The sequence below is a fragment of the Erpetoichthys calabaricus genome, chromosome 5, assembly GCF_900747795.2.
Source record: "Erpetoichthys calabaricus chromosome 5, fErpCal1.3, whole genome shotgun sequence".
Classification (NCBI taxonomy): domain Eukaryota; kingdom Metazoa; phylum Chordata; class Cladistia; order Polypteriformes; family Polypteridae; genus Erpetoichthys; species Erpetoichthys calabaricus.
Window position 1 is genome coordinate 9305365 of NC_041398.2, and position 27416 is coordinate 9332780.

General features: G+C 40.6%; 2 protein-coding genes across 13 annotated transcripts in view; one reads left to right on the forward strand and one right to left on the reverse strand.

Annotated features, from left to right (window-relative positions):
- The window catches only part of LOC114644549 (oocyte zinc finger protein XlCOF6-like), a 536868-nt gene that overhangs the window by 227652 nt on the left and 281800 nt on the right, over positions 1 to 27416 (reverse strand). The gene's annotated exons all lie outside the window — the stretch shown is intronic.
- Positions 1 to 27416, forward strand: part of LOC114641493 (gastrula zinc finger protein XlCGF26.1-like) — a 275342-nt gene that overhangs the window by 45945 nt on the left and 201981 nt on the right. For 4 of the 7 annotated variants that reach the window (XR_007934974.1, XR_007934972.1, XR_007934973.1 and 1 more), the window contains exons 1-2: positions 300 to 438; positions 15181 to 15719. The exons of 2 other annotated variants lie outside the window; for them this stretch is intronic. Coding sequence is in view for 1 of the 5 variants with exons in the window: in XM_051927853.1 (XP_051783813.1) it covers positions 15305 to 15719 (415 nt within the window). In the remaining 4 variants the exon portion in view is untranslated. Of the gene's footprint in view, positions 1 to 267; positions 439 to 15180; positions 15720 to 27416 lie in introns of those variants that run through there. One more of the 7 variants, XM_051927853.1, reaches the window with a different exon arrangement.

Genomic DNA, 27416 nt, shown 5'->3' on the forward strand with positions numbered 1-27416 from the left:
CGAGAAAAAATAAAGAGGAAGTAAGCACAAGAAAAGACCTGTGTTTCGGAGACTATTTGTATTAAGAGGGATAACTGATTACCGGAGTGAACTAAGCTTAAAACACTCATGAGGTATGTCTGAAACACGGCGATGCTGATATGCTTTAATTACTTTAATTTAAAATGCTTAGATAGCATAAGTCTGAAACTAACTTTCTGCTTGTCACAAGTAACATCAATTGCTGTCATTCTTACAGCGGCCGTCGCTTCAGTGATTCTGCCTTACAATAAGCGGACAGTTCATCCTTGCAGTGGGCCTCCAGTGAAAGATGTTGTGGGCGTTCCGTGATGACGTAGTAGATATGTTCTGCGTGCTGCAGTTCCTCTCTGTTTGCTCTTACGAGACTCTAGCTCTCCGTCTTCTTCACGGCCACAAGGTCAAGCAAAGGTGCGGAAGGTGAGACAAAGTCGAACGTGGGGATCGCGTACGGGTGGGAATGCCAGCAGTGAGGAAGATCGCGACATGCTGAGAGGCATTAAATTTGAGGAGGAGCCTGAGGCCGCGTGGTTCGCTTTTAAGTGTTGGGGGATTGAGCGCTACGTGGAGGAGGAGGCGGCACAGCAAATCGCACCTTCGCGAGTTTATTGTGGATTACGTGGGTCGTGCACTTTTAGCTGCTGCTGCGTTCATGTATTTTCCGGTTGGTGTCCAGTGAAATGTAATGCTACATCTGATTTGGCGGGGGCGCGTTAACTCGGGATTGCTTCCGCTCTCTTCGCGCTCGTGCACTTCTCCGCGCCGTTTCTCCTTTTAATTTCGCGCATGCTCCGAACTGTGCTGTCCGCCGTGCACGCGCTTGTTCAGCCGCTCACTCCCGCACGGCCCCGTCTTTCGTGTCAGATTTTTCTCGAGCTCTGCGTGTTCTTTGTGTTTTTTTTCCTTTTTCCTCTAAAGCCGTCATCGGCAAACTTTGTTAAAGTGGCGGCGAACGATGTAACTTTACAGGGCGGTGTTCAGGTTTCATTTCCACCAGTATATCTCATACTGAGACCTGTTAGACATAATTTAAATTATTTAATTTTTTGGTGTTTTCTTATCGGGATCGATGCTGGTGCGGTTTCACTGTAACAGGAAGACTTTGATTTGTTTAATGGGAAATAATAAAATACAAACATTACAAGTACAGGGCTTTTGGAAATTAGGGGCGATTGGGAAAAAATTTGGTTAGTTTAAAATATGAAAAATTATGCGAAGAAATTATTTTAAAATGAGAGCAGTTTACGTAGCCACATGACTTTGACGTAGTAGAGCCTTTTGAAGTTTGTTTTCTTTAAGTAAAGCGTGTTCGAGAAGCAATGCAGTTATGAGGAATATGTGAGGAAGCGTTAATGCAAATGCCAGGGGCTTTAAAGTGAACCAATTCTTTACATTCCAATGACGTTACTTCCTATTAAGAATTGTTTTCTCAGAGAAAGTCTGTTCTCATTTTATATGAATCTATATTAAAATACGCCTGACAATATCATCCACCCATCCATCCATTTTCCAACCCGCTGAATCCAAACAGGGTCACGGGGGTCTGCCGGAGCCAATCCCAGCCAACACAGGGCACAAGGCAGGGAACCAATCCTGGGCAGGGTGCCAACCCACCGCAGGACACACACAAACACACCCACACACCAAGCACACACTAGGGCCAATTTAGAATCGCCAATCCACCTAACCTGCATGTCTTTGGATTGTGGGAGGAAACCGGAGCGCCCGGAGGAAACCCACGCAGACACGGGGAGAACATGCAAACTCCACGCAGGGAGGACCCGGGAATCGAACCCAGGTCCCCAGATCTCCCAACTGTGAGGCAGCAGCGCTACCCACTGTGCCACCGTGCCGCCCCTGACAATATCATAATTAGATTAATTACAGATGGCGCTGACTGTGGAAGCACCTTTTATTTGACTCGACTTGAATGTTGCTGTGCTGTGAACTTTTCTATACAAGTTGATAAATATTTTGTATGTCTTTATTTGTAAGTTCGATACAGCAATGTGATATATTAGTATTTCACTGGTGAGAAGCTTTCATGTTTAAAGACCCCCTCACCCCCAACAGTCTTTAGGACTTACTGAGGAATTTGATGGCCGAGTTGGTTGAACTGCTTCAAACCGGTTTGGCAAGTGACTCTCGGCAGGACAGGAAGACCCCCCAGTTGGAGAGCCTCAGCTTATCAGATGGCCTTGGGTTGGGGGTGTGAAAGGCAGAGTGTGTGATGGAGCATCAGAGCAGCTTTGGCAGGAGTGACTGTGTTTGGACTGAGAGCCGAAAAACACAAAGAAAGCAACTGGCAGCCCCCACAGGAAAGACGAACTACCAGCTGGCAAGCAGGAGCTCAACAAATGGCTTTGGGGGGGACAGGTGTGAAAGGGCCCTGTGTGCTGCCATTGGTCTGAAGTCTGCTGTTTGGGTTTTGTTTGAATCAGAGGCCATTCTGTACCACAGCGTCCTATTGGTGTGAGAATTTGGACAAAGAATGTAGATATTTGATTGCTTTGCTTGTTGGCACATTAGCAGGTTTTGTGCTGGATGCTGAGATGAAGACACCAAACGTTACATCAGGTCTGCTTTGGCTGCCCACCCAGAGAGTCGGCCCTGTTTTTAACTTGAGTTGTTCCAGTTCACACTGTAAAAAGCAATTCAAGGGACCTCTAACCATCACTTAATCAAATGCACGCTATTAGGTTCATGTTTAATGATTTTATTAAATATTTTAATTTGAAAACATTATTTAATGTGTTGACGTGAAAACATTATATTAGTAAATACGTTAGGTTAGACTTGTAAGTAATCGAAACTCAAATTTATTTTTTCATTCATTGAAAAACAAAATTCAAGTTCGACAAACCTAATCTAACGCATTGGTACTTCATTTCTCTGTGCCAAGTTCGTAACGCCATACTGCAAGTGCAAAAAACAACTACGGTCAGAGACAGAGTGGATACTTTAATCGCTGTCAAAGATGAATCTTACTTAATCCCTCCTTCAGTAATCCTGTATTATTATTTGCTCAATGCTGACAGGACTAGTAACGTTACTTTACGTCTGTAGAGGTTAAGCTACGGAGTCAGAGAGGCTAACGTGATGGCTGTCTAACTAACATTAGTCAGATGAGCAGATAAAAGCTAAGTGATAGAGAAGCCATTTCCATTGCTCTAACACAGTAAATATCATTTACGTATTTTGCATAACCGGTTAAATAGCTCTAGTGAAATTTAATGCCGTCCATCTTACCATATTTTCTCAACATCACTTTTTTGTTCCAGCCGCTAATGATTTCTCACGTGCGTTTGTATGTTGGTTAAGGATTTTAGATGCAATATTGCCTTACTGCATGTACGCCTGATGGCATATTGAGAAGATACTTCATTAATTGTAATAATCTTTCTTTGAATTTACTTATTTTCCAGTTGTTAAGTTTAGAGTATACTCCGAAGCTGTGTAGTAAAATGTGTTTGCATCTGTCAATAGAAGTCAGGTTTGACATATTTAGCAATTGAATATTACATATAGGCCTACAGTATATTTTTGTTACTGCAGTACGGCTATTTGTTAGACAATGTTTTAGAAAATGCTGAAAAATGTAAAAACGCAACATTATATTTCCAGTAAAGTAAATTTTGCAACAGTTTCATTCGTTAAGTGGCTGTAGTTTTAATAATTTAATAAGTAATTAAACTTGATAAAGCTTAAAATTATAGGCAGAAAACACTAATTACATCATCACCCTAACCCTAACCCTAACTTTAAAATCCTCTTTAATAAAATCCCTTTGAGAGTCCAGGTGTCCGTGTGTTGTGTGTCTTCTGGTGAAGTGCGCATGCGTGGGTCACAGTGCGATGCACGATATTACTGTCAGAGAAAGTTAGAGGCGTTTTACGGAAATACAAACCAGTATTACTGCGAGAGGAAATTAAAGGTACACAATACAGTGACGCATATTACAGCCACATACAAGCCAGTATTACTGTCAGAGGAGATTAAAGGCATATTACTGACGCGCACGCCTGTATTACCGCCAGAGAAAATTAAAGGTATATTGCGGACGTACAAGACAGTATTACTGTCACAGAAAATTAAAGACACACAATACACGGCGGCAGCCCACAAAGAACGGTCAGCTCAGCAAGTAAACATCAGCAAAAGAAAGGCTGAAAGAAAGAAAAATACGACCAACAAAAAGAATGAGGTTAAAGTCCCTTGCCATTTAATATAGACTGTTCCTACTAATGTTTATGCACTACTGTTCTAGCGCCCGTTATTGTAACGGGCTAAATGACTAGTATAGTAATAATTAAGTATGTAGAACTTAAAAGTGTCTTTAAAAAAGTATCCTAAATTAGTTGGGACAACTTAATTTTTATGTGCAGTGAATTTAAAAAGTTGTGTGTATCCTTTAATTTTGTAAGTAGATGGTGCTTAAAAGTAATTTAAGATCTGAAGGAAAAACCTTTTCCAGTTACTCAGTGTTGTGGGTTGGTTCTATGTAATTTTAACTAGAAGTTGTAGTAACTCAGAAAGCTTGATGCAGAGTGTTGCATTTGTTGGCCTAAAACAATTGTTTTTAGAGTGCTGGTGCACTGAAGGGATCATCTCTTTTCGTGACTCTAGAAGGTTCTCTGGCAGTGGTCTGAAGATTTTCCGTGTAGATTTCTTGCCATGTACATATTGCTCCATTGAGACTTACAAACTGCAGTCAGACAGTCGAAGTGATTGCGGCCTTCATGACCAACCTGGAAAGCCGATCTGAGATATGGAATAACTGAGATGTGAAACTACGCACAGAGGGCCCTATGGAGTCCGTTTTATTTTTTTCTGATTTTCAGTTTACATCATTTTATTTTTCCTTGATTCAGATTTTTAGGTTTTTACTTTTTTTTTTTTTTTTTTTTTTAACTGTATGAAAGTATCAACAGCTCCAGCAACACAAACAATAATGAAATGGCAGTTGACATTCCTTTTAATGAAACTGCACACTAACACAACTGTGCCTTATTGTACCTAAACATAATGGCTAGAAGTTCAGGGCATAAACTAAAGAATAATGAAAGTTCAAGGCATAATTGAGAAAATACATCTATATATTATAACTAAAAATAAAAATATAATTAGTATGTTTAAATATCTAAATTCAGCAAACTAAGAGCTGCTGGAAGGTAAGGCAGGATCAAGCAATGGGGTCAAACTCAGAACCTCTAGTAGACTTTGCTCTTTTTATAGGCAGACATTTCACATAACTAAGCCAATCCTTCTATCTGCTTGACATAAGCTCAATAACTAGCAAATGGCTCTTACAGACAGTCATTATATTTTAAGGCCCTTCAGCTCTTAAAATTCAAGTTTTGACTTTATATATTCCGAAAATCATTGTAATTGCCTGTTTTGCACCCCATAGGCACTGTATAATAGATATATAAAAAAACAGCTAAGGGGATAGATATATAGATAGATAGGAAGGAAAGACACTATATGATATACAGACAGGAAAGCTACTATATAATAATAAAATTACTGTTATTACTATATAGATAGACAGGGAGTTAAGGCAGGCAGAGCGGTGAAGGTTAAAAAGAAAAAAAAAAGAAAATTTTTTCCCCAGCAGGGAATCGAACTTGAGTCTCTGAGGCACGGCAAGTCTGCTGCACGCTGAGTCAGCAAATCTTACCGGTATGCCACGGAAGCTCTTGTATTGTTCTTGAATTTATTTCATCTTTGGACTTCAGGCTTTACACATTTTATAATTTATGCCTACATTTTGTAACATTTATTACTAAAATATGAAAAAGTTTCTGTTTTACCAATGTGTTTACACAGATTACTGTAGAAACGGAACACACATGAAATGTGTGTGTTCCAAATAATGATCTATTATTTCCACTCTAAAACTCCACTTCACTCCCAGATAATCAATCAAGTCATGAGCTGGGAGAACTTCGTGCACATTCTAAGTCGGTGGGGTTATGGAACAGCCGGCTGCTTGCAGCTTGTGTTTATCAGTACATTTAGATGACAAAAGATGCTGGCGGAGAGGTGCGAATGGATTTAAGAAGCGATGGCCGGATCTATGAGTTTTTTCAGGCTGTAGTAATTCTAGTGTTAATCAGTCCATTTTGTTTTAATGTGGAGCTGTGCTCATTTGATTGATTCCATCTCTGATACTCGCCCCCATTGAAGTCCATGATTGTGAGGAGCTTGGTGTTTTAGCTCACTGAGTGACTCTCTCTTGTCTTATATTCATTAATGCTCCTCTCACAGTTCACTGAGCTGACTGGTAAGTAGATGTCAGCCAATGCTATCTCTGTCACCCTTTACAAACAATATCTCGCACCCTTCCAGTGATCAGCCAGCTCCACAGAAGAAGAGAGACCCTCATTTGAGGCACAGTGTAAATACACTGTCCACTCTTCACTTAGCTCTGCTGATGGCTTCATCACAAGTTTTGGTTTTGTGTTTCCTTTGTTGTGTTTGTCTATAACAGGGACAACCTGGGATCAAACACTTTGACCAGCTTATATTCCTCCTTCACAGGATGGACATCCCAACAACTTAGCAAAGGCCAGTTGGAAGGCATCATGCAGGTGGTCAAACACGGCCATCTGATTCAACAGCTCCTCAGTTTTGGCACCACAGCCGTAGGTTTTTGCAGTTCCATTCATCAGGTAGGAGCCCAGAGCCTCCATGATGTTGTGTGCTGAGACTGCAGTAGGACAGCGAGTGCCCTCCAGAACTGTAAGTGCTGTTTAGTTTGACGCATCCTTCTGAGATGAAGGTTCACTTCACTTTGAGGGTATCCAGTTCTTCCTCTGTTTCAGTCAGCTTTAGCATATTTGTTACAGCCTGAGCTGATTTGTTCTCAGCCAGAAAGACCTCTTTGTAGAGGTGGATTTGTTCAGCATGGTGTTCTTCTGATTTGAACCTGCTATTCCACCTGGGGGTTCCTGCCTCCCTTGCTCAGCACAATCTCTTTAACTGACTAGAAGGTTGCCCATCTCCTTTTCCTGGCAGGCTTCTTGAAGAAAGCAGATTTTCCACCATCACTAGTGATGCAGTGCTGCCAGGTCTCTCCCACCAAACTGATGACATGACACCCTGTTAGGCGTAACCCCTTTAAAAACATCCTGCTCTGCTTTCAGAATGTCAGCTCTGCTCAAATGTCAGGAAGATTCAGCTGGTTGTTGTGAAGGAACTGAAGTGCTGCTGCCTGTGAAAAGGCAGAGAAGTTACAGCTCTCCATAAAGATAACATCTGACAAAAAGTCCAGGGGCCTCATGCATAACGCCATGCATAGAATTCACACTAAAACATGCTGTATGGACAAAAGCAGAAATGTGCGTACCACCAAAAAATTCAGATGCATAAATCCGCTCCATAAATCCCGGTCAGCATGAAAAGTAACGCACGTGCACGCACCTGCTGCCCCACCTCAACTCCTCCCAGAATTATGCCTCTTTGAATATGCAAATCAAAATAAATAGCCCTTAAGCTCAGCGTTCTGTGAAAAGGCAATGGCAAAGCACGGGGGAAAATAGAAGAATTTCAGTGAATACCAAGTGGAGGCAAAGAAAGACGTACTATTTGTTGGCTTAAGCAGTGGTATAAACAACAAAAGGAAGTTGATTGAGTGACATAGAGTGACGGAGAAACTTGAAAGCTCAAGTTCACAAAGTCGCACAGTGCCTGAAATAAAACAGAAGTTGTCAGATATCAAATTCGCCATGAAAAGGCGAGTTGTAGCCCACCGTCTGAGTGTCATATGAAACCTTATTAGGGTACAGAGAAAAAAAAAAATAGGGACACAGTAAGATGAAAAGCACGAAATTTCAACTTTAAACTAGAAATTTCCACTTTAATCAAGTAGTTTATATTTTGTCATTAAAGTAGAACATCATAAACTTCATCTTAAAATCATTTAATTTACTACTTTCTCAAATCCCATCGTAACTAAAGTAGCACGTTAAATGCTTTGTTTTGTATTTGTTCTTCTATGTGCTCTGTGTGTGAATCACTATGTGCTTCTTAAATGGGCTTTCTCTTCCTCCGACAGGACACAGAATCCATTACATTCGTGATATTACAGCTCTCTGAATAATTTAAATACTGAGATGTATACTTGATATCATTTTCATGATGATAGGAAGCTGTACATCTGAGGCTTCATCTAATGCATATCTTAAAATAATTCATTACAAAGCAAAAGCGAGCTCATCTGGAAGACATTAAATCAGGAAATTATATAGAAATAAAGAAAGAGAGATCCGCTTTTAAGGGTTCGTTGCATCTGAGGAGACACCTGATCTTCTGCTCAGGTTTGTAGGGCTGAGTTTATAATGGAAGAGTTAAATGTGGAGCTTGTGTGCCTCGTCACCACCATGAAAAATGTTTATTAAATCAGAAACATTGTTGTTAATTTATAAAAGGGAACCTGCTTACAGCCAGTGCCGTTCACTAATAACAGTTTTCTACATGAAAGACTGTTAATACTGGTTAAATATAATTTAATTGGTTACATGATTTACAGTAAATACATCCCATACAATTAGAACTACCTCCATAAAATAATCACCATAAAGCCGAATGTTTACTCGCCTATCACTGTGTTGAGAACGCGGTGCTCTCGGCTATCTGTGCTTTCATCAACTACAACATAAATTTTCTTGCCATGAGTCTTTCAAAGAACGTCCAATATAGGTTGTTCAAAGACACAGGCCAATGAGTTTGACGAAGGCTGCTTTCAGTTTCTGGCAGCACACGTCCCAGTTTACAATGCTTAATAAAGAAAGGACGCATCTTCGTCATTTTTTCTTTCGAGCGGTATGTCCGACTCTGCACACAAGGCCACAAAGTCCTCCACAAACAGGCGTCTTGCATCTGGCGATTTTGTTGTTTCCGCTGTTGTTACCTGTAGGTGAACACCTATTGATCTTAATTTCTCATTGTTCTTGAGATGGGTTTTAGATTTGATGCGGTCATTGCAAGTATATTCTTGTGTCCAGTCTATGATGTGCTGACAAAACTTGCAGAAAAGTTGTTGTCCAGATTCATAAAAGTCGCCGAAATATTGTTGTGCCCTCAATTTTGCAGTTAAGTTCATGTTTCTTAGTTATTTGGACGTAGTTGGAGTATCTGATTCTGCTGGCTTTGACATTTCTGTCTCATGCAACTAGATAATTCACGTGCCTTTAATGAGAAAACATACAGGAAAGACGCACACAAACAGATAGAGGCGCAACTAAATTTCTACAAAGAATTGTGTTCTTGTGAAAAACAACAAACTGGAAAATAGTATCTGACTGATAGAACTACAGAGTATTCAATTGTTTTAATATATTGGGAAGATGTGTAACAGTCACCCCTTCAGTCTCTAAATTCCATACATTTCTGTTTTTAAATCTAAAATCTGTTTTTATGTGTTCTGTGATTCCGTTCATGTTTTCTAAATCATTGGGCCCTACCCATATAATATCATCAACATGGCATGCAGGTTTTCCAGTCACGGTGCCATCTTCATCCAGCCAGTAACAAACTGTGGTGTCCACTTGTGAAACTTCTCCACTTGTCTCCAGCGTGATCTCCTTTACTTTATTGTACCAGTGAAGTGCTGTGACTGTGAGACCACACTGACATTTTCTTAGCCTCCAGTTTTCCTACACTTTTAGCCTCAGTATGTGGATGAACATAAGTTTATAGTGTGACAGTAATGCCCATTGTTACTAGACTTGATTTTTCTACAAAAATGAATGTGATAATAATAATAATAATAACACATTTTATTTATATAGCGCCTTTTCCATGCTCAAGGCGCTTCACAGAGTCTTAGGAAAAAAAAAAACAGCAGGGTATATGTAACATTGGATATATTTTCCTGAATAGAACAATGAAACAGATAACAAAGCATTAAATAGAATAAAGAACAATAAACCAGAGTGAAATGCTATCTTCAATACTAAATTAAAAACCTAACAAATAACCTAATTTGTGATTTAACAGACACACAAATTATCCTGAGCACCTGGACAGAGAGGTAAACTGAAAGAAAGGGCAAAAAGTGAAGTGAAGTTAAAAGCCTTCCTAAATAGCTGAGGTTTAAGTTGTTTTTTAAAAGAATGAATGGAGTCCGCTGATCTCATTTATTTTAGGATGTCATTCCAAAGTCTGGGTGCTATGGAGCTGAAGGCCCTGCTGTCACCCATAGAGTGCAGGTTAGTGTGAGGCACAACAAGATTACCAGAATCAGAGGATCTTAGTAGGAACAGGCACATAGTGATGGAGAAGGTCACAGGTGTAGTCCAGTGCAAAGCCATTTAAAACTTTGTAGGTTATTAATAGATTTTTAGATTCAATCCTATAAGACACCGGGAACCAGTGAAGGCGAAGCAGGATGGGTGTGATGTGCTCGCTGTTACTGGTCTGTGTAAGGACTCTTGCAGCCGAGTTTTGAATTAACTGGAGCTGTGATATAAGCTTAGAAGGGGCACCTGCCAGCAGCAAGTTACAATAATCAATGCAAGATGTGATAAAAGCAGGGACAAGTTTCTCAGCATTAGAAAAGGAGAGGAAGGAGCGAACACGGGATATTTTACGGAGGGGAAAGTAAAAAAAAATTCCCTAATGTGGTTTATGTGAGCGAAAATAAGAAAGGGAGGAATCAAAAATGACACCAAGATTACTTGCATCAGAAGAAGGTCTGATGAGATCACTGCCAAGAGTGACTGAAAAGGAGCTCATTTTCTTAAGTATCGCTTTAGTGGTGATTTGTAGGCGTTCAGTTTTGTTGCAATTTAATTTTAAAGAGTTCTGCTCCATCCAGGTTTTAATTTCACTAAGGCAGGTTGTGAGCTGAGAAAACTCTGATGAAGTTCCACTTTTGACATTGAAGTAGAGTTTAGTTTCATCTGCATAAAAATGATAACCCAGTCCATAGCTACGAATAATATGGCCAAGGAGAAGCATGTAAATACAGAAGAGAAGAGGGCCGAGGATAGAGCCCTGAGGAGCTCCTTGTGTGACTGGCGCTGAGCTGGATCTGCTGTTGCCGAGACTAACAAACTCTTGCCTATCAGTCAGATAGGACTTGAACCACTGGAGGGCAGTGCCAGAGATACCCAGCATGTTCTCCATTCTGGACAGTAGAATGTCATGTCTGACCGGAGTGTCAAATGCTGCACTGAGGTCTAACAGAATTAATATGCTGGTTTGTCCAGAGTCTGCTGCCATAAGCAAATCATTGGTTATTCATAGCAGAGCAGTTTCACAGTTGTGCTGCACCCTGAAACAGACTGAAAGGGTTCCATCAGATTATTAGAAGTAAAGTAGTTGGTGAGTTGGTAGGCTACAACACGCTCAAGAACTTCTGACAGAAAAGGTAAGTGGGAAATAGGCCGAAAATTGTTAAGATCATCACCATCAAGACCAGACTTTTTTAACATGGGGGTTACAAAAGCGATTTTAAAAGTGGCTGGCACAAACCCAGTGTCGAGGGATGTATTGATTATTGTTGTAACAGTCGGGATTATGTCATGAAGGCAGGATTTAAGAAGTGTGCTGGGGATGGGGTCCAGTACACAAGTAGTCGGCCTCATCTTACAAAGCAGGTTATTAACAAACGTGATGTGACTGGTGAGAACTTAGAGAAGGAGCTGGATGGAGTGGGAAGACGGAGAGATATAAACAGATGATATATTTATGTTAGTTGAATTATTTAGATCTTTAATTTTATTGCGGAACAAGTGGAGCAATTTTTCACAGACTTCAGTAGAAGAGGTAGTTGGGCCAGATGCAGGTTGAAGTAGTTTATTAACTACAGAGAACAAAACCCTTGGGTTATCATGGCCACTTTCTATTATTTTGCCATAATGTGCATTCTTGGCTGCAGTTAGTGCTTCTCTGTAAGCCCTTTGATGGTCAGAGAAAGCCTGGATGTGAACAGTGAGGCCAGTCTTACGTGACATTCTCTCAAAGAAAAGAAATTTTACATTTACAGGTAAGAGGAGGGAGATGTAATGAGACAGTGAAAAGCACTGCTTTATGGTCCAAATCAGTGCTGTAAGTGTTGGCAACAGATAGTCCAGATGTGCAGATCAGGTCCAGAATATGACCATCAGAGTGGGTGGGAAAATCAACATGTTGTATCAAGTCAAAACAGTCCAGTAAGGATAGGAATTCATTTCTCAGTTTACATGTAGTAATGTCAATATGGATGTTGAAATCACCAAGAAGGATAACTCTCTGGGAAAGAGAACTTAAGTGGGTTAATAATTAATTCAGATCTGATAAAAAAGATAGTGTATTTCGGGGGACGATAGACAACAATAAGTGAGAAAGACCAAATTTTGTTATTAGCTTAAGAGCCAGACACTCGAAAGACAATGGACCGTCAATGGGGATTCTTTTGATGTAAGCACCAATTCCATTGAAGCAAATGTGCCATCCATGCTGTTCATGCCAGCTGCCTTTGGTTTGTATCTAAACACGCCGTGTCCAACAGCTTAAAAGCTCACACAGCATCAGGGACAGCCATGTTATATCTACACATGCAGGTCACTCCATGTCACATCATCACACTTATGGACCTCGTCGTCACAGATTTTAGCGAGACTTGGCCTGCTGATTTGGTCATGTGAGTGACCCATGGAACTGAAACTGCACGTGTCTTGGATCAACAATAATTAGGAGATTTAAGATCACCAAAGTTTGAACACTGTTCTGGATTAGGACTTTGACTCGCTATTTCTCTTTAAAGATAAGTTGCACAGAAATGGTTCTCATATTCTTTTAAAGCTCTTTTCCAGCTCTGTAGTTTGTGAAAATACTATGCTATCCCCAAAATGAAAAAATGACCATGTTATGAGTGATTATAATATTACAATTTTTTTATAACATTTTATTAATTTTATTAAAATCAAATAACATTCCATACAAGCAAGTCAAATTTAATAAAACTAGATTTAAGACAAATCATCCCCCACCTATGAGAAAGAGCTTGGTCAGCAGAGTAAAACTTTAATAATAGTAAAAATATGTTGATAAGTAAATGAATAAAAATAAAAAGAATTAAAATAAGAGGTGAGAGACTCTGCTTCCTCAATTTAAATGCTTATTCTAACATTTTATTAATTAGATCCTACAAGGTTTTCAAAAAGTTCTGCACAGATCCTCTAAGTGAGAATTTCATTTTTTCCAATTTCAAATAATATAAAACATCAGCCGGGTGCTCCGGTTTCCTCCCACAGTCCAAAGACATGCAGGTTAGGTGGATTGGTGATTCTAAATTGGGCCCTAGTGTGTGCTTGGTGTGTGGGTGTGTTTGTGTGTGTCCTGCGGTGGGTTGGCACCCTGCCCGGGATTGGTTCCTACCTTGTGCCCTGTGTTGGCTGGTATTGGCTCCAGCAGACCCCCATGACCCTGTAGTTAGGATTCAGCGGGTTGGACAATGGATGGATGGATAAAACATCAGTTACCCACTGACTTAAAAGGGGAGAGTTAGGATTCTTCCAGTTGACCAAGATAAGTCTACGTGCCAATAGTGTAGTAAAGACAATGACAGTTTGTTTGTCCTTCTCCACTTTAAGCCCCTCTGTGAGCCCACCAAACACAGCTGTTAATGGTTTAGGGGGGATTGTGACACCAACACTGTCTGAAAGGCATTTAAAGATTTTGGTCCAGAATGACGTTAATTTGGTGCAGGCCCAAAACATGTGACCCAGTGAGGCTGGAACTTGATTGTAACTTTCACAGGTTGGATCTTGGCCTGGAAACCTTTTGGACGGTTTTAAATGAGAGAGATGTGCTCGATATATAATTTTAAGTTAATTGTATGCTTTGCACATATGGAGCATGAATGAATTCTGTGCATTGCTGCCTTCCACTCCGTTTCTGAGATGTTGAGTGAGAGATCCTTTTCTCACAGTCCTCTTGGATCTTTAAAAGGAGGGACTGTAAAATGTATATATTACAGAAATGCTGTCTGAGTCCTCGAGACTTATTGATATTTTTTCCGGCATAGAGGGAGGTGGGAGGTGAGAAAAATTGGGCAGGTTCTGTTTAACAAAGTTTTTAATTTGGAGGTAATGAAAGAAATTTAAATAGAAAAACCCCTATATTTTAAAATTTGCTAATTTTTCACTAAAGCTACCTTAAAATGTCATGAACATCTCCAGAAAATTTGTTTTTTGATAAAATCTGTGACGATGAGGTCCAAAAGTGTGATGATTTGATGTGGAATTACCCATCAGGAGTATCTCTGCTCCAAATCGATGATATAATCCATCATAGAAACTGCACTCGCCCTTTTAACTCTGTTAAATATGAATTTGCCTCATAGATACGATCCTTTTTCTCCTCTAAAAACACAACATCAAGCCTGTCTATCAGAATAGTCGCACCTTCATCTTTGTTCAGGTCTTCTGCTCAAATTGAAATCTCAATGCTGTCCCTGTAAGTGACACTCCAACTCCAAGTGTGTGTTTTTTTATTTCTAAGCTCAGTAACCCGTGTCCATATTAAATCTTCATTTTTTCAGCTCTCGTATGCCTTTCTCTTGTCAAATGCAGGCAGGATTCTATAATTAGCAGCCATCCTCTACGATGAGTGTTAAACTTTAAATAACAACACAACAACTTTTATGTTAGCCACACACTTTTTATTCTTCTATCCTATAAAACACACCCATCACGAGTAACCTCCTACAAACCCACTCTCCTCAAACCCCGAATGTCCTACTCCCAGTCGGGATGCAGTCCCATAATCACACAAATAGGCGCACATATATAAGACATAGAATATAACAACAGAATGAAGCTCCTGATGCACAGTTCAAGTCCAGCGAGGATAACCAACAAAGTCGTAAATATGATGGCTTTAACAGACCTGCCATTGCTGTGTCCAAACATGATGGTGCTGTGTAGATAAAGTGTTGTCATATCTACATGGTGGCACTGAAATGTATGCCAGTCCCCTTTAATGAAGGTCTACAATGCACTTTGATCACATGTGAATTGTTTGATTTGTAATTTTAAACTGTGAGGCAGAGCACGAAATCGAGAAAAATGTGTCTTTGAACCAAACCTCATGGAGGGCACTGTGACCATAAAGTGTGCTCATTATTTTTAATGACTTTATGAAGTTAATTCTACACTTTTATTTTCACAGGGCTTTCCCATTTCACATGGCCTTACACTGAGGTGTCTAGTGGCCTCCAGCTCAGGGCTGTCCATGTGAGAAGTGAATCTGAGAGGATAAGAGCAGACACTTAAAGAAGAGTTTACCACAGAGCATGGCCTCTGGCAAAGAAGATGGAGTGGATGAAAGAACAGTGGACATTAAAGAAGAGGACTGTGAGCGGCTCACACCAGAGGAACTGTGTGTAAAGCTGGAGGATCACGAAGAAAGAATTTCAGTTTTTAAAGAAGAGGAGGAGTGCAAGGAGGTGACTGCTGCCATTAAAACTGAGGATATGAATAATTTCTCCATTGGTCTTGAACTTCAAAAGCATGAAACTGAGGATATTTTCAAGCAAGATGCCTGTGAAGAAACTCCATCCAGTTTACATCCCTGGTCCACTAATACGGGACGACTGGCTATGCAGGAGAATTCTACAGAGTTGAAATCAGAATTATCAGAGTCTGAAGAGAAAATCACCGAGGGAAATGGGAGAGAAGGAGAAGAGTCACCTGGGAGTATTGGAATAAGTGAGTAATGTGATTAAATATAAAAGAAAGAGAGCGTTTGTAAATTCTAACGGTGGGTGCTTTGATGATTTTAGAAGATTGAAATGAGAGTGGAAAACACGATTAATTAAACTTGGATAAAGACCACCTGCTCGGGCCCATGATAACAAACAATATGTTACCAAATAAATGATAAATTAGAAAAACTTGGGTGAATATGAAAAAATCTAAAGTGTTCAGAGCATGACTTGAACATCATGAAGCTTTGACTAAAGCTGTGACGTATGTTAAGGCCAACGGTGCATTACATTCAATGAGAATATCAAAAGTCATATTTTGTTAAAGACTTGTATATTTCTTAAATTACGTGGCAGTTAAAGTACAAATGTCCACAAAAAGAAATAAGTCATAATCAAATCCTCACCCCTGTGCACTAAATACGAGTGAATTTGCTCCAGCCAGTGCTCACCTAATATGTGCCTCATCTTTCTAATGGTAATCTCATGCACTTTGACGTTAACAGTGACAAGAGCTACCTGTACAAGCCATGATGACATTCAGGGGGTCTCAGGGTCTTCTTTCAGCATCTTGTGTTCTGCTGTCAGCCTGAACTTGCTGGGGCAGCATGGCCTGGACAAGTTGGCAGTGGTGTGAAATCTTCACTGGGAGAGATGATCTTGGGCCCTTTCATCTCCCACAGTCACATCAGGTCAATTTGGAGTCACCACTCCACTTCACATGCATGTTTTTGATGATGAGGGGAAGAACCAGAATAACCAGAAACACCTTTCAGTGCCTCTGTGTAGAACAAGTGTGGGCAGGATTTGACCCCTGGACACCTGAACAATAAAGCAGCTGCGCTAAACACTGTGCCTCCGTAAGACACGCGGATATATTTGTATGTTTATTTTTAGTCCAGATTAGGTTCTAGAGGATGTAAATATCATCACATGTACATTACAATTAAGAAGAGAAAACCCCAATTCAGGCACATGATTGGTTAGATAGGCTCTTATCAGAGTCTTTAGAGCAGATATTGATCACCCATTCCAATCCATTAGGATCTGCTGATATCAATAATAATAATACTGATTTTCATTTTTATTTTTCTTCATAATAATAAATATTTTTAGCCATGCATAAACTTCACATTCCATAATAAAGTGCTACTGCCTACAGCATACACAAAGAACATTTACCCATAATGCACACATAATGGAACAAAACAAAAGGCATGTCTTAATCATACTTCACATATCTAATACAATAAAATGTTCAACTAGATATTTGTAGCCGTCGACTCCGACAAGAAGAAAACAAGACAGTCTTGGTGAACGCTTCAGGTTCTTATCTACGAACATAAACATCTCTGCATGTTCTGAGGACAGTCTGGTCCTCCTGTCATACACGACGTGTGCTGCCATACTGAACAGACCCTCGCTGTCCCCACTCGTATAAGGAGGGCACAGGTAGGACAATGACTTTTATTGGTCCTCCAGAAAGCCAGTGGCCTGGCATCTCTTGTGGTTTAAGGTTCACAGAGATAAAGATTCACCTCTGATGCTGCTCACTCAAATATCGTTTTTATCTTTATTGACAATTTCTTCATGCCTTCTGCAGTTGTGGTGGTGGTGAGTGTCTTTGGATCTCTCGGCTGCGTCTGTCACTCCGAGTGCATCTGTGTGGTCTTGACACCGGCACTAAGCAGTTTATGTGTTTGAGATTTGCAATCATCTGTGAAATATGTGTCCTTGTACCATTGTTTAATTTGGGGATAATAATGTCTGTTACAGAATCCATAACTGTTTAGTGACTATTCACACTCAATGCTTAGTATGCGTTATTAGTAGTATTTTATTTAGGTCTAAAAACTAGGCTCATACCATTCTACCCAACCAGCCAATAAGAGGGCTGATGACAATTTCTAACTAATCGATGTCCACTTGATAATGATTTATATTTATTTACCAGCTCGATAAAACTCTGCATCCGTTTCCTCCCATCTTACCTACACATTCACTGAAAGGCTAATCAAAGGGATTTTAGTCAAAATAGCTAATGCTTGATTAATTAATTATACAAATAAATCAGTCAACAAACACTCACTGGCAGATGGAATCGTGGATCTAAATGATCTAGAAGGTGACATCTTCCAGAACTGAAAGTGGCTGGTTGTCCAGGCTTACGAATTTCACTGTTTTTGCTGTCACAGTAAGTCTTTAGCGTTCTTGCTCTCCATATTATAAGGTTGAGTTTTCTAAGTGCTGCCATTATTGGAGGCCGAGTGAGAGTAGGCGACTGAGTTAGACTAAGCTTGCTGGTCGCCTCAGACTTTGAACAGCTCGTTCTTCACACCAGTCCCTTGTGTGTTGCCTTCTCAGATGCTGAATAAGGTTTGTATTGTTGAAAGTGTTAGCAGAGAATCTTCCATGAATAACTTATTTTTGTAGAAAAATATTACAAACCGCAAATTTTTTATCTCTTGTAGGAAGGCAATAAAACTGTCAGACTGGCGAGGACGTATTTCTGTATTTTGGTAATTTTGGAACTTTGTCTTGCATGCTTTTATCATTCAAGATCAGATGTTAGGATCAGCTAATTTGCTGATCATCGGTTAAGTCATTTGGAGTGAAAATTGGCTGATTTTAATTTGTGATCAATTGATCAGATCAGGCCTGTCATTCACATATGAGAGAAAGGTGGAGAAATTGAACAGACAGCAGCAGAATATGTAAGAACCGCACATTGACTGACCAGATCATAAATGGCACCTCAGTGTGAGGAAGGAACTCCAACCAGTGTGCCACCACTATACTTGTACTGTTTCATTTATTTTAAAAGGTTGTTAGTGCTTAAGAATTTGGACATCAAACCCTGAAGTTGCAGGTTCAAATTCAGCTATTGACACCATGTGACCATGAGCAAGTCACATGACCTGTCTGTGCTCCAGTTGGAGGAACAAGAGAAATGTAACCAGTTGTGTCTCAAATGTTGTAAGTCACCTTGGATAAAGGTGTCAGGGAAAAAACAATATTTAAAATGTTTGCGTTCTTTCAGATTTACAGAAGTATAGCAGCTTCTCTCCACCTTCATTTGGTCAGCCCTCCCTTCAATACAAAGAGAAAGCTATGAAGAAATCAGCAAGAGGATCAGAGAACCTGACAGCAGCCTTTTTGCAGTGCAGTTCTTTCCCTGCTACTGGAGTAACACAGACAGAAGCCATCAAAACTGATCAACAGCAAGTGGAGAAAGAAATCCAAATTCATACTGGAAAAAAATATTGTTTGGAATGCGGCAAACAATTCACACACAAAAGTGATCTTAATAAGCATTTGAAGATTCACACAGGAGAAAAAGCATATTGTTGTCATGAATGTCATAAGTCGTTCTCTAGGAGAAGCTATCTTCAGAACCACGGAATAATCCACACTGGAGAAAAACCTCATTGCTGTTCAGAATGTGGTAAATCTTTCTCAAATATAAGCAATCTTCTGAGGCACAGAAGAATCCACACAGGAGAAAAACCTCATTGTTGTCCAGAATGTGGAAAGTCATTCGTAAGGAGCGGTGATCTTCAGAGACACAGAGGAGTCCACACAGGAGAAAAACCTCATTGTTGTCCAGAATGTGGAAAGTCATTCGTAAGGAGCGGTGATCTTCAGATCCACAGAATAAGCCACACAGGAGAAAAACCTCATTGTTGTCCAGAATGTGGTAAGGCGTTCTCAAGGAGAAGCTATCTTCAGAGGCACAGAAGAATCCACACAGGAGAAAAACCTCATTGTTGTCCAGAATGTGGTAAGTCATTCTTAAGGAGAAGTTGTCTTCAGATCCACAGAAAAAGCCACACAGGAGAAAAACCTCATTGTTGTCCAGAATGTGGTAAGTCATTCTTAAGGAGAAGGTATCTTCAGATCCACAGAAGAAGCCACACAGGAGAAAAACCTCATTGTTGTCCAGAATGTGGTAAGGCATTCTTAATGAGATTCAATCTTCAAAGGCACAGAAGAATACACACACAGCAGAAAAACCTTATTGCTTTCCAAAATGTGCCGAAAAATTTTCTGACAAACTCAGTTTTCAAAGGCACACAGAAATTGATACTGGAGAGAAGCCATATTGCTGTTCTCAATGTGTAAAAAGGTTTTAAACATTAGCTCTTTTCAAGTAAACACACAAACTCCCACTAAAGTGAAAATGCAGTATGTATGTTCTGAATGTGGCAAATTTTATACAAGCCAGATAGGTCTTTATCCACGTGCCAAAATCCATACTTAAGACAAATCTCCTTGCTGTTCTGAATGTGAGAAACGCTTCTTAGATTTATACTCACTTCAGTGCCACCTCAGAACTCATACTGGAGATAAACCTTATTGTTATCCTGAATGTGATAAGCAGTTCTCACAGCAAAGCACGATAAAGAGTCACATCAGACGTCACACCAGAGAGAAAACTAACCTTTGCTTGGAATGTGGCAAACAATTCTCCCACCTTACTTCTCTGTATTAGCATATGATAAGTCATACAGGAGAGAAGATTACAGTTGTACTGAATCTGGAATGTGATTCTCATATAACAATTCTCCTCACAATCATAAAATAATTCATTCTGGTAAGAAACAAAGCTCTTCTGAATGTGGAAAGCTTTTCTCAGACATCATGACTCTTACTGATTACATGAGAACTCAGTCTCGTGAGAAACCTTATTGCTGGCCAGAGTGTGGCAAACAATTCTCACGTCCAAGTGCACTTAGGTGCCACAGAAGGATTCACAATGTAGAGCAGAAAAAGTTTTCTGAGACACATGCAAAGTCATATTGGAGTAAAGCCTGTCCCAGAAATGACAAATGATCTTTCCATTTGATCCTCAGGCAAAAAAAATGAAGAAAAATCTTCTAAATGCGATAAAGGACTCCAGTTGAAAGTAGTTAATAAGCACATAAGAATAGTGGAGAAAACACTGAAGGTTGCAAACAGATCATAGATGTAAGGTTACCTTAGAGCCACATATGAACTCACACTGGAATAAACACACTGGAATACAACACACATTTCACAAACAGTAAGAATCTTCTTCAACAACTTATAGGTGCAAGAAAAAACCTCATTGATGTCTTAAATGTAGTAAACACTTTTCAGACATCAGTGGCCTTCATAGTCATAAATGACTGGCCTACTTGTGGTAAGCTTCTTATCTATTCTGAATGTTGAAAGTGGTCCTCCTGTATCAGCCATCATCAGCAACACGTAAGATTTCATGAAGGACTCATAAAATGTACTGCTAGGACGTCAGCCATACAGGGACTGATCATCTCTGCACCGGTGCCGTGTCATAAGATTGTGAACAATACAAACACCAAACAACAGAATGAGGTAGCAACAGTTCTGTGTGGTGATTACTTCAACCACAGAACACAACTGAAAAAGTTCAATGTAATAATAAAAAATGGAGAAGTGAAATCAAATCCACAGTGCGGTGCCAACAACCAGGAGGTGCCACTGACAACGAGGGGAATATTTTTGTTTCAGAGCTTTGGAGATGGGGCCTTATCTGAGTAGCAATGAACTTGTAACTTCTCTGGGATGTCATCTGATGGCTGACGCCTGGGCTGAGTGCAGACAGCCGTTCTTAACCCTGATAATGAAGAAGTCATTTAGTGACGTCAGCTGACAGCCAATGCTGTCCAATCAGATACTGGGGAGGGACAGTCGAGGAGGACAGGAGACTAAAAAGAGAGCCGTCACATGACAGACCAATGTAGAGGGGCTTTATAAGACTTTTACACTAATTTAGGTTATCATTTATAAGCGATAAGAGTCTTTACATACCAAACACATTTATCAGCTGTGTGGCAAGGGTGAGTCCAAAAGTGGGAATTTAAGAAGATCGAAATACAAACAAAATGAAACATTCAGGGTTCAAAGAGAAATGTTTAAGACCTGAAGAGGGAGTCACAACAGCATGCTAGGGTTAGCACGGGGGACCACAGTTATGAAGAATATCAATTAATGTATAGAAGGAATATTATTTAAAATAATAATAATGTTATGAGAAATCGAACACCATAATGAATGCAGAACACAATGAATATGAAATGAACTGATTTTATTGTCTGACATACAAGAGGAAAAGGGAAGACAAAGCAGAAACACACAGGGATCTCTGCTGCCCAAGCTATTAATTTGATAAATTAACCTAAAAATATAACGGATGTTCCTTTGCTCCATGTCAGTATATCCTGGGGTGGTGTGTGAAGGACGCTCTATACTCCGAATGTGTTGGTTCAGGTTTCAGTTTGAGTTCAGCACCTTCTTCATATCGATACCCAAGACAACGTTTCTTCACATCGAGACTACAAGCTGGAGGCCACAGGAGCTCAATAAACTCCAACAGCAGGATGGACGATTAGAAAGCTCTGCTCTGAGAGAGTGGCAGCTGCACAAAGCTGTGACTTCATTTACTTGACAGAAAACTCCAACAAGCAGAAGTGGCCCCTTCTGTACCCCCACCACTGAAGGTCAAATGTGACCCCTCACTACTCGGCGTTGGTTCACTCTGCTTGGACTTTCTGTATTTTTTAAGTTTATGTTTCATTTTTTGGCCACACTCTTTTACATTTCATTTCATTGATGTTTTCAAATGTGTGAGTATAGCTTGACTCTTACAAGGACTTATCTAAAAAGGGTACATTGGCTATGAAATGCAAGAAGGCAGAGAAATATAAAAAGTGTAAACCACAAAATGAAGAGGTGACATTGATGAAATACACTCAGTGGCAGAGGTGACGAGGACAAAATCAGAAAGGACAGCACAGAAAAGGCAGGTACCAACTGAAAACAAAAGAAGAAAGCTGATTGGTGGAAAGAACTGTCAGTCACTCCTGAGTGGACTGTTGAGGACAGCCGTGGTATGCAGACTTCAGAGTTCATGTGTTTTTGATTTCAAATCTGTGACCATGCACTGAATAAGTCTGTTATTTATCATTTAGCATGTTCTGAAACTGTAATGTCATCACAATGATCACACAAACACGTAATGTGACATTTGTGACCAGTCACTTTTGTTGATTTTTATGGCACCATTCATCAGCCCTGTATAGAGTGCCACTTCCAGATCGGCAACCCCACTGCACCCCGTAGCACATTTGGAGTTTGGGACTGGAGCACAAAGTGGATGGCACTCTGAGAAGGACAGACTTGTAAGACGTGAACAAAGCCAGCTGCCCTCCCTGGTCTGTCTTCATTCAGAAGGACTCACCTGAGTGGTGGGATTGTTCTGCGGTGCTCCTGTTAGCCGACATTTCATCAGCTTGCTTTCTGCGTTTCATCTGATAACCAGCAGAGTTAATCAAAGATGAGCCAGGCCTGTTACAATGTGAACGTTCTTGACATTTTGTTTTGCTTTAAATATTTTTTCTGCTTCTTTACTTTGAGTTCTTGGAGACCTTGTAGTACATTAGAGATAATTAATACATTGGTGTTAATAATGAATTGACAATTAATAAACTGTTTTTTATTGCTAAATTGTAAGTGTGGCCTGTTGCCATTTTGTATCTTTATCCTTCTTGACTGTGTTGTTAGGACGTGTTGCACTGTTGCCTCCCTAGAATTAAGTGCCACATCACCGACGCTCGGCCTCACACCCTTCATCACACGTGAGACAGAATCCAAGATTGCAGATCCAACTGTTAATCCCATTCCCTGCTTTGCCAGTCCCTTGGCTGTGTGTGTATCGAGGTGTATGGCTGAAGCAAACCTCTCCTCAAGGAGTCTACAGCACCGGTCAGATAAAGAACTTGACGCTTTGGGTTTAGACATAAAACTGAGAATACCTCACGCTGGATATGCTGTAGACGAGTGAAAGGGAGTCCAGTGGGATAGACTGAGGTAATAAGGTAAGTACAGTTAGACATATTCATAGTCATTTTATGTTTTTATATTTATTTTTTATTTTTTTGCCTTTGTTAAGCAAGGTACAATATTGTGCTGTTTGTGTAGATAGATGGCTTCTCTTCAACGGTAACTCTTCATTACACACACACACACCTGCTTACCATCACCGTTTTCAAGAACACATGAGGCACATGGAGACTTGACTGTTTCCTTGTTTAATTTAGATCAGGGGTGTCTAACGTCAATCCTGGAGGGCTGCAGGTTTTCATTCTAACCATTTTCTTAATTAATGACCCATTTTTGCTGTTAATTTACTTTTTCCCCTTCATTTTTATTGACTTGCTATTTGAGACTCAGACCCCTTTTCTGTTTCTTTTATTCCTTAATTCACAACCAACCAGTAATGAAATACAAAATGACCCAACACATGACCAGATAACCTTTGCTGTCATACAGTATCAGAAAATAAAGAAAGATGAAGGTCTCGGTGACGCTGATCTGCTTTCTGCTGTGGTCAAACGAGAGCACAGCCATGGAATTAAATAACGAGTTCAATTAACAACAACAATCGGCTTCTAATTAAGAAACTGGTTAGAGTGAAACTGGTGGGAGTTTGATACCCCAACTGGTCATGTTGATACCCCCTGGCTGGCCAATCGTTGGTTCACTTTACATCTCATTTTTATTTGGCTGCCATTTAAGTAAAAAAAGAAGCAATTCAGAGGATTCTTCAATTAGCAAAGGAAAGGGAATGGAAAAGAAGTCAATTAACAGCAGAAATTGGTTACTGATTAAGAAAGTGTCAGGATGGAAAACCTGCAGCCACTGCGGCCCTCTGGGGTCAGAGTTGGACACCCTGATTTAGATCAGGTATCAGCAAGAGTGATAGGGAAGGTCTACAGGATGGTAGTGAGACCAGCTATGTTATACGGGCAGGAGACGGTGGCACTGACCAGAAAGCAGGAGGCAGAGCTGGAGGTGGCAGAGTTAAAGATGCTAAGATTTGCATTGGGTGAGACGAGGATGGACAGGGTTAGAAATGAGGACATCAGAGGGTCAGCTCAGGTGGGATGATTGGGAGACAAAGTCAGAGAGGTGAGATTATGTTGGTTTGATCATGTGCAGAGGAGACATGCTGGGTATAATGAGAGAAGGATGATAAGGATAGAGCTGCCAAGTAAGAGGAGAAGAGGAAGGCCTAAGAGGAGGTTTATAGATGTGGTGAGAGAGGACATGCAGGTGATGGGTGTGACAGAACAAGATGACGAGGACAGAAAGATATGGAAGAAGATGATCTACTTTGGTAACCCCTAACAGGAGCAGCTGAAAGAAGAAGACAAAGAGGACTTCTACCTGACAGCTGCACCTGACAACGTGACCTCAAACATCCTGGCATTTTTGGAATAGCCAGTTTTAAGGTTTAAGTGAGGTTGGACTTCAGTGTCTTTTAGCCTTTTGCTTATACGTTTAATTTGCTGCATTCTTCGTCCAATAATATAAAAGAAAACTAAATATACTGGAGGAGTTTCATCGACACTTCAGTCAGGATCACAACATTAGATGTTTCCAGATCTAAAGAATTACAGCTTGTCTATTTCTTGCATGGCAAGGTTGAGGTATTACATTAAATTCACACAAAAACGAGGAGTGTCTGTGACTGGGTCAGGTGGTGGGTGCTTGATAACGTAGACCTCGTCTATCGCACCTACTGAATCAACTTAGAACCCTCATAGTATAATTTAATCTTATCCAAGTGTATATTTATTTGAAATCGATCTCCAGCTCGTCAGACAAAGTGAAATTTCAGACCATTACTGCTTGAATGAATAAGAAGACTTTCAAACTGCCACTTCTGATTTTCCTCTGTCACTGGAGGGAGATCCCAACCTTCACTGAGAATTCATTTTTTTGAGAATGTCAGAATTTCTAGAGTAGCAGAATTGACAAATCTGGAAATAAGAAGAAGGTGGTGAAGTTTAATGTCTAATGTGACGTCAAGTGACTCCGTAGAACACCAAACTCTCGTCAGTATGGCAGACATTTGACTGATCCGTGAGTCCTCGGTGGATTGATTCAGAAATGATGGACCCCTTGAGTGACCAATGGAGGGGTACACTCTACAGTAGTCCCATTTGTCACTCACTCCTACACATAGTCACTATTCCAGAGCTCCTGATACTTAGTCTATATAGTGCCTTTCAGCAGTGCTGCTCCAGCAGAATTTTAAACAGTTGACTTTCAATGACACTCGGGGTCATGCGGTTGTGAATCAACATGGGACCCTTCTGGTCAGACAAGTATCTGTAGGTCTGAGGTGCCCCCTGTGGAAGAAATCAACTTATTAATTAAAGAAAGAATATTTTCATCTACTAGGACAAGTCTAATAAAACCCCTTTGGGTCAGTAATCAGGCAGGAGGAAACTCGTCCATTGCATCTTTAATTTACTCTTCAGAAAATGCCGAAGACGAAGCATTCATCACAGTAGTCTGTTAGAGAATGGTCAAAAAGAAGGGACAGAGGACCATTTTATAAACAACTGAATTTGTATAATAGTGCTGAATTAATGTCTGAATATCATTCTCTGATTGGTTAAAAGACATGAGGTACTTTAGCGTAGAGCACAACCAGCCTAAGGATGGCACGGTGGCGCAGTGGTAGCGCTGCTGCCTCGCAGTAAGGAGACCTGGGTTCACTTCCCGCGTCCACCCCACGTGAAGTTTGCGTGTTCTCCCCATGTTTGTGTGGGTTTCTTCTGGGTGCTCCGGTTTCCTCCCACAAAGACATGAAGGTTAGGTGCATTGGCGGTCCTAAATTGTCCCTAGTGTGTGGGTGTATGTGTGTGCCCTGCAGTGGGCTGGCACCCTGCCTGGGAATTTTTTCCTGCCCTGTGCTGGCTGGGATTGGCTATAGCAGACCTCCATGACCCTGTGTTAGGATATAGCGGTTTGGGGACTGACTGACTGACAACCAGCCTAAGATTAAAGTCTTTCTCCATAATGTCCTTGTTCTTCAATATCATTTGAATTCAGCAAAATATCCTGTTATGAAAACTGTATATGTGCCATATGACATATGTAAAACAAACGCTTATATATTTCACTGTGCGCTGCAAACCAAAATACTTAACTGCTGCTACATCCACATTACTCTCTTACACCCCGCCCCTCACTATGACACACATACAGCTGATTGGCTCCTCAAATCCAATAACAATGGAGGCCCTGACAGCCGCACCCACCCTACATTCTCAACACCAAATTCACTCACATACGTGCTGCCCCCCCAAATTTTGTGAAATTCATTTTGACCCCAAACTACAAACAACAAGATTACCTGTGCTTGTGGGGACATCAAGTGACTGGTGGAGGGTACTGGTCAGTGGTCACATGGTGTCAGATAGCTGATTGCTACACTGGAGTGAAGACCAAACCCAAACCCTGGATAGAGGGGCTCAGTGAAGGAGGTGTTGGACCTGTGCAGGAGGGTCATTGTGTGTGAGATGCTATAAAATGACAGAGACCCAGCAGGCCAGTCCAGATACACACCTATTCTGGGGCTGTAGGGGGCGCTGATTACATTCTGCCGGTTTTTGTGACACACAGCACTGCAAACCCCAGTGCTTGTCATTGTATCCAAGGAGGGACTCCCCACCATCTTCTTTTCCTGCTTAGTCCTTTATATGTGAATCCAATCCTCATGAGGTGTCCAATGCACTCCACCTCCCAGTAACAGCGAGTCCCAGTCAGAGCCTCTGTGCACAGAACATGAGACCAACAGTCAGATCTCTCAGGATAATCAGGGTATTCAGTCTTTTTCCTCTCACAT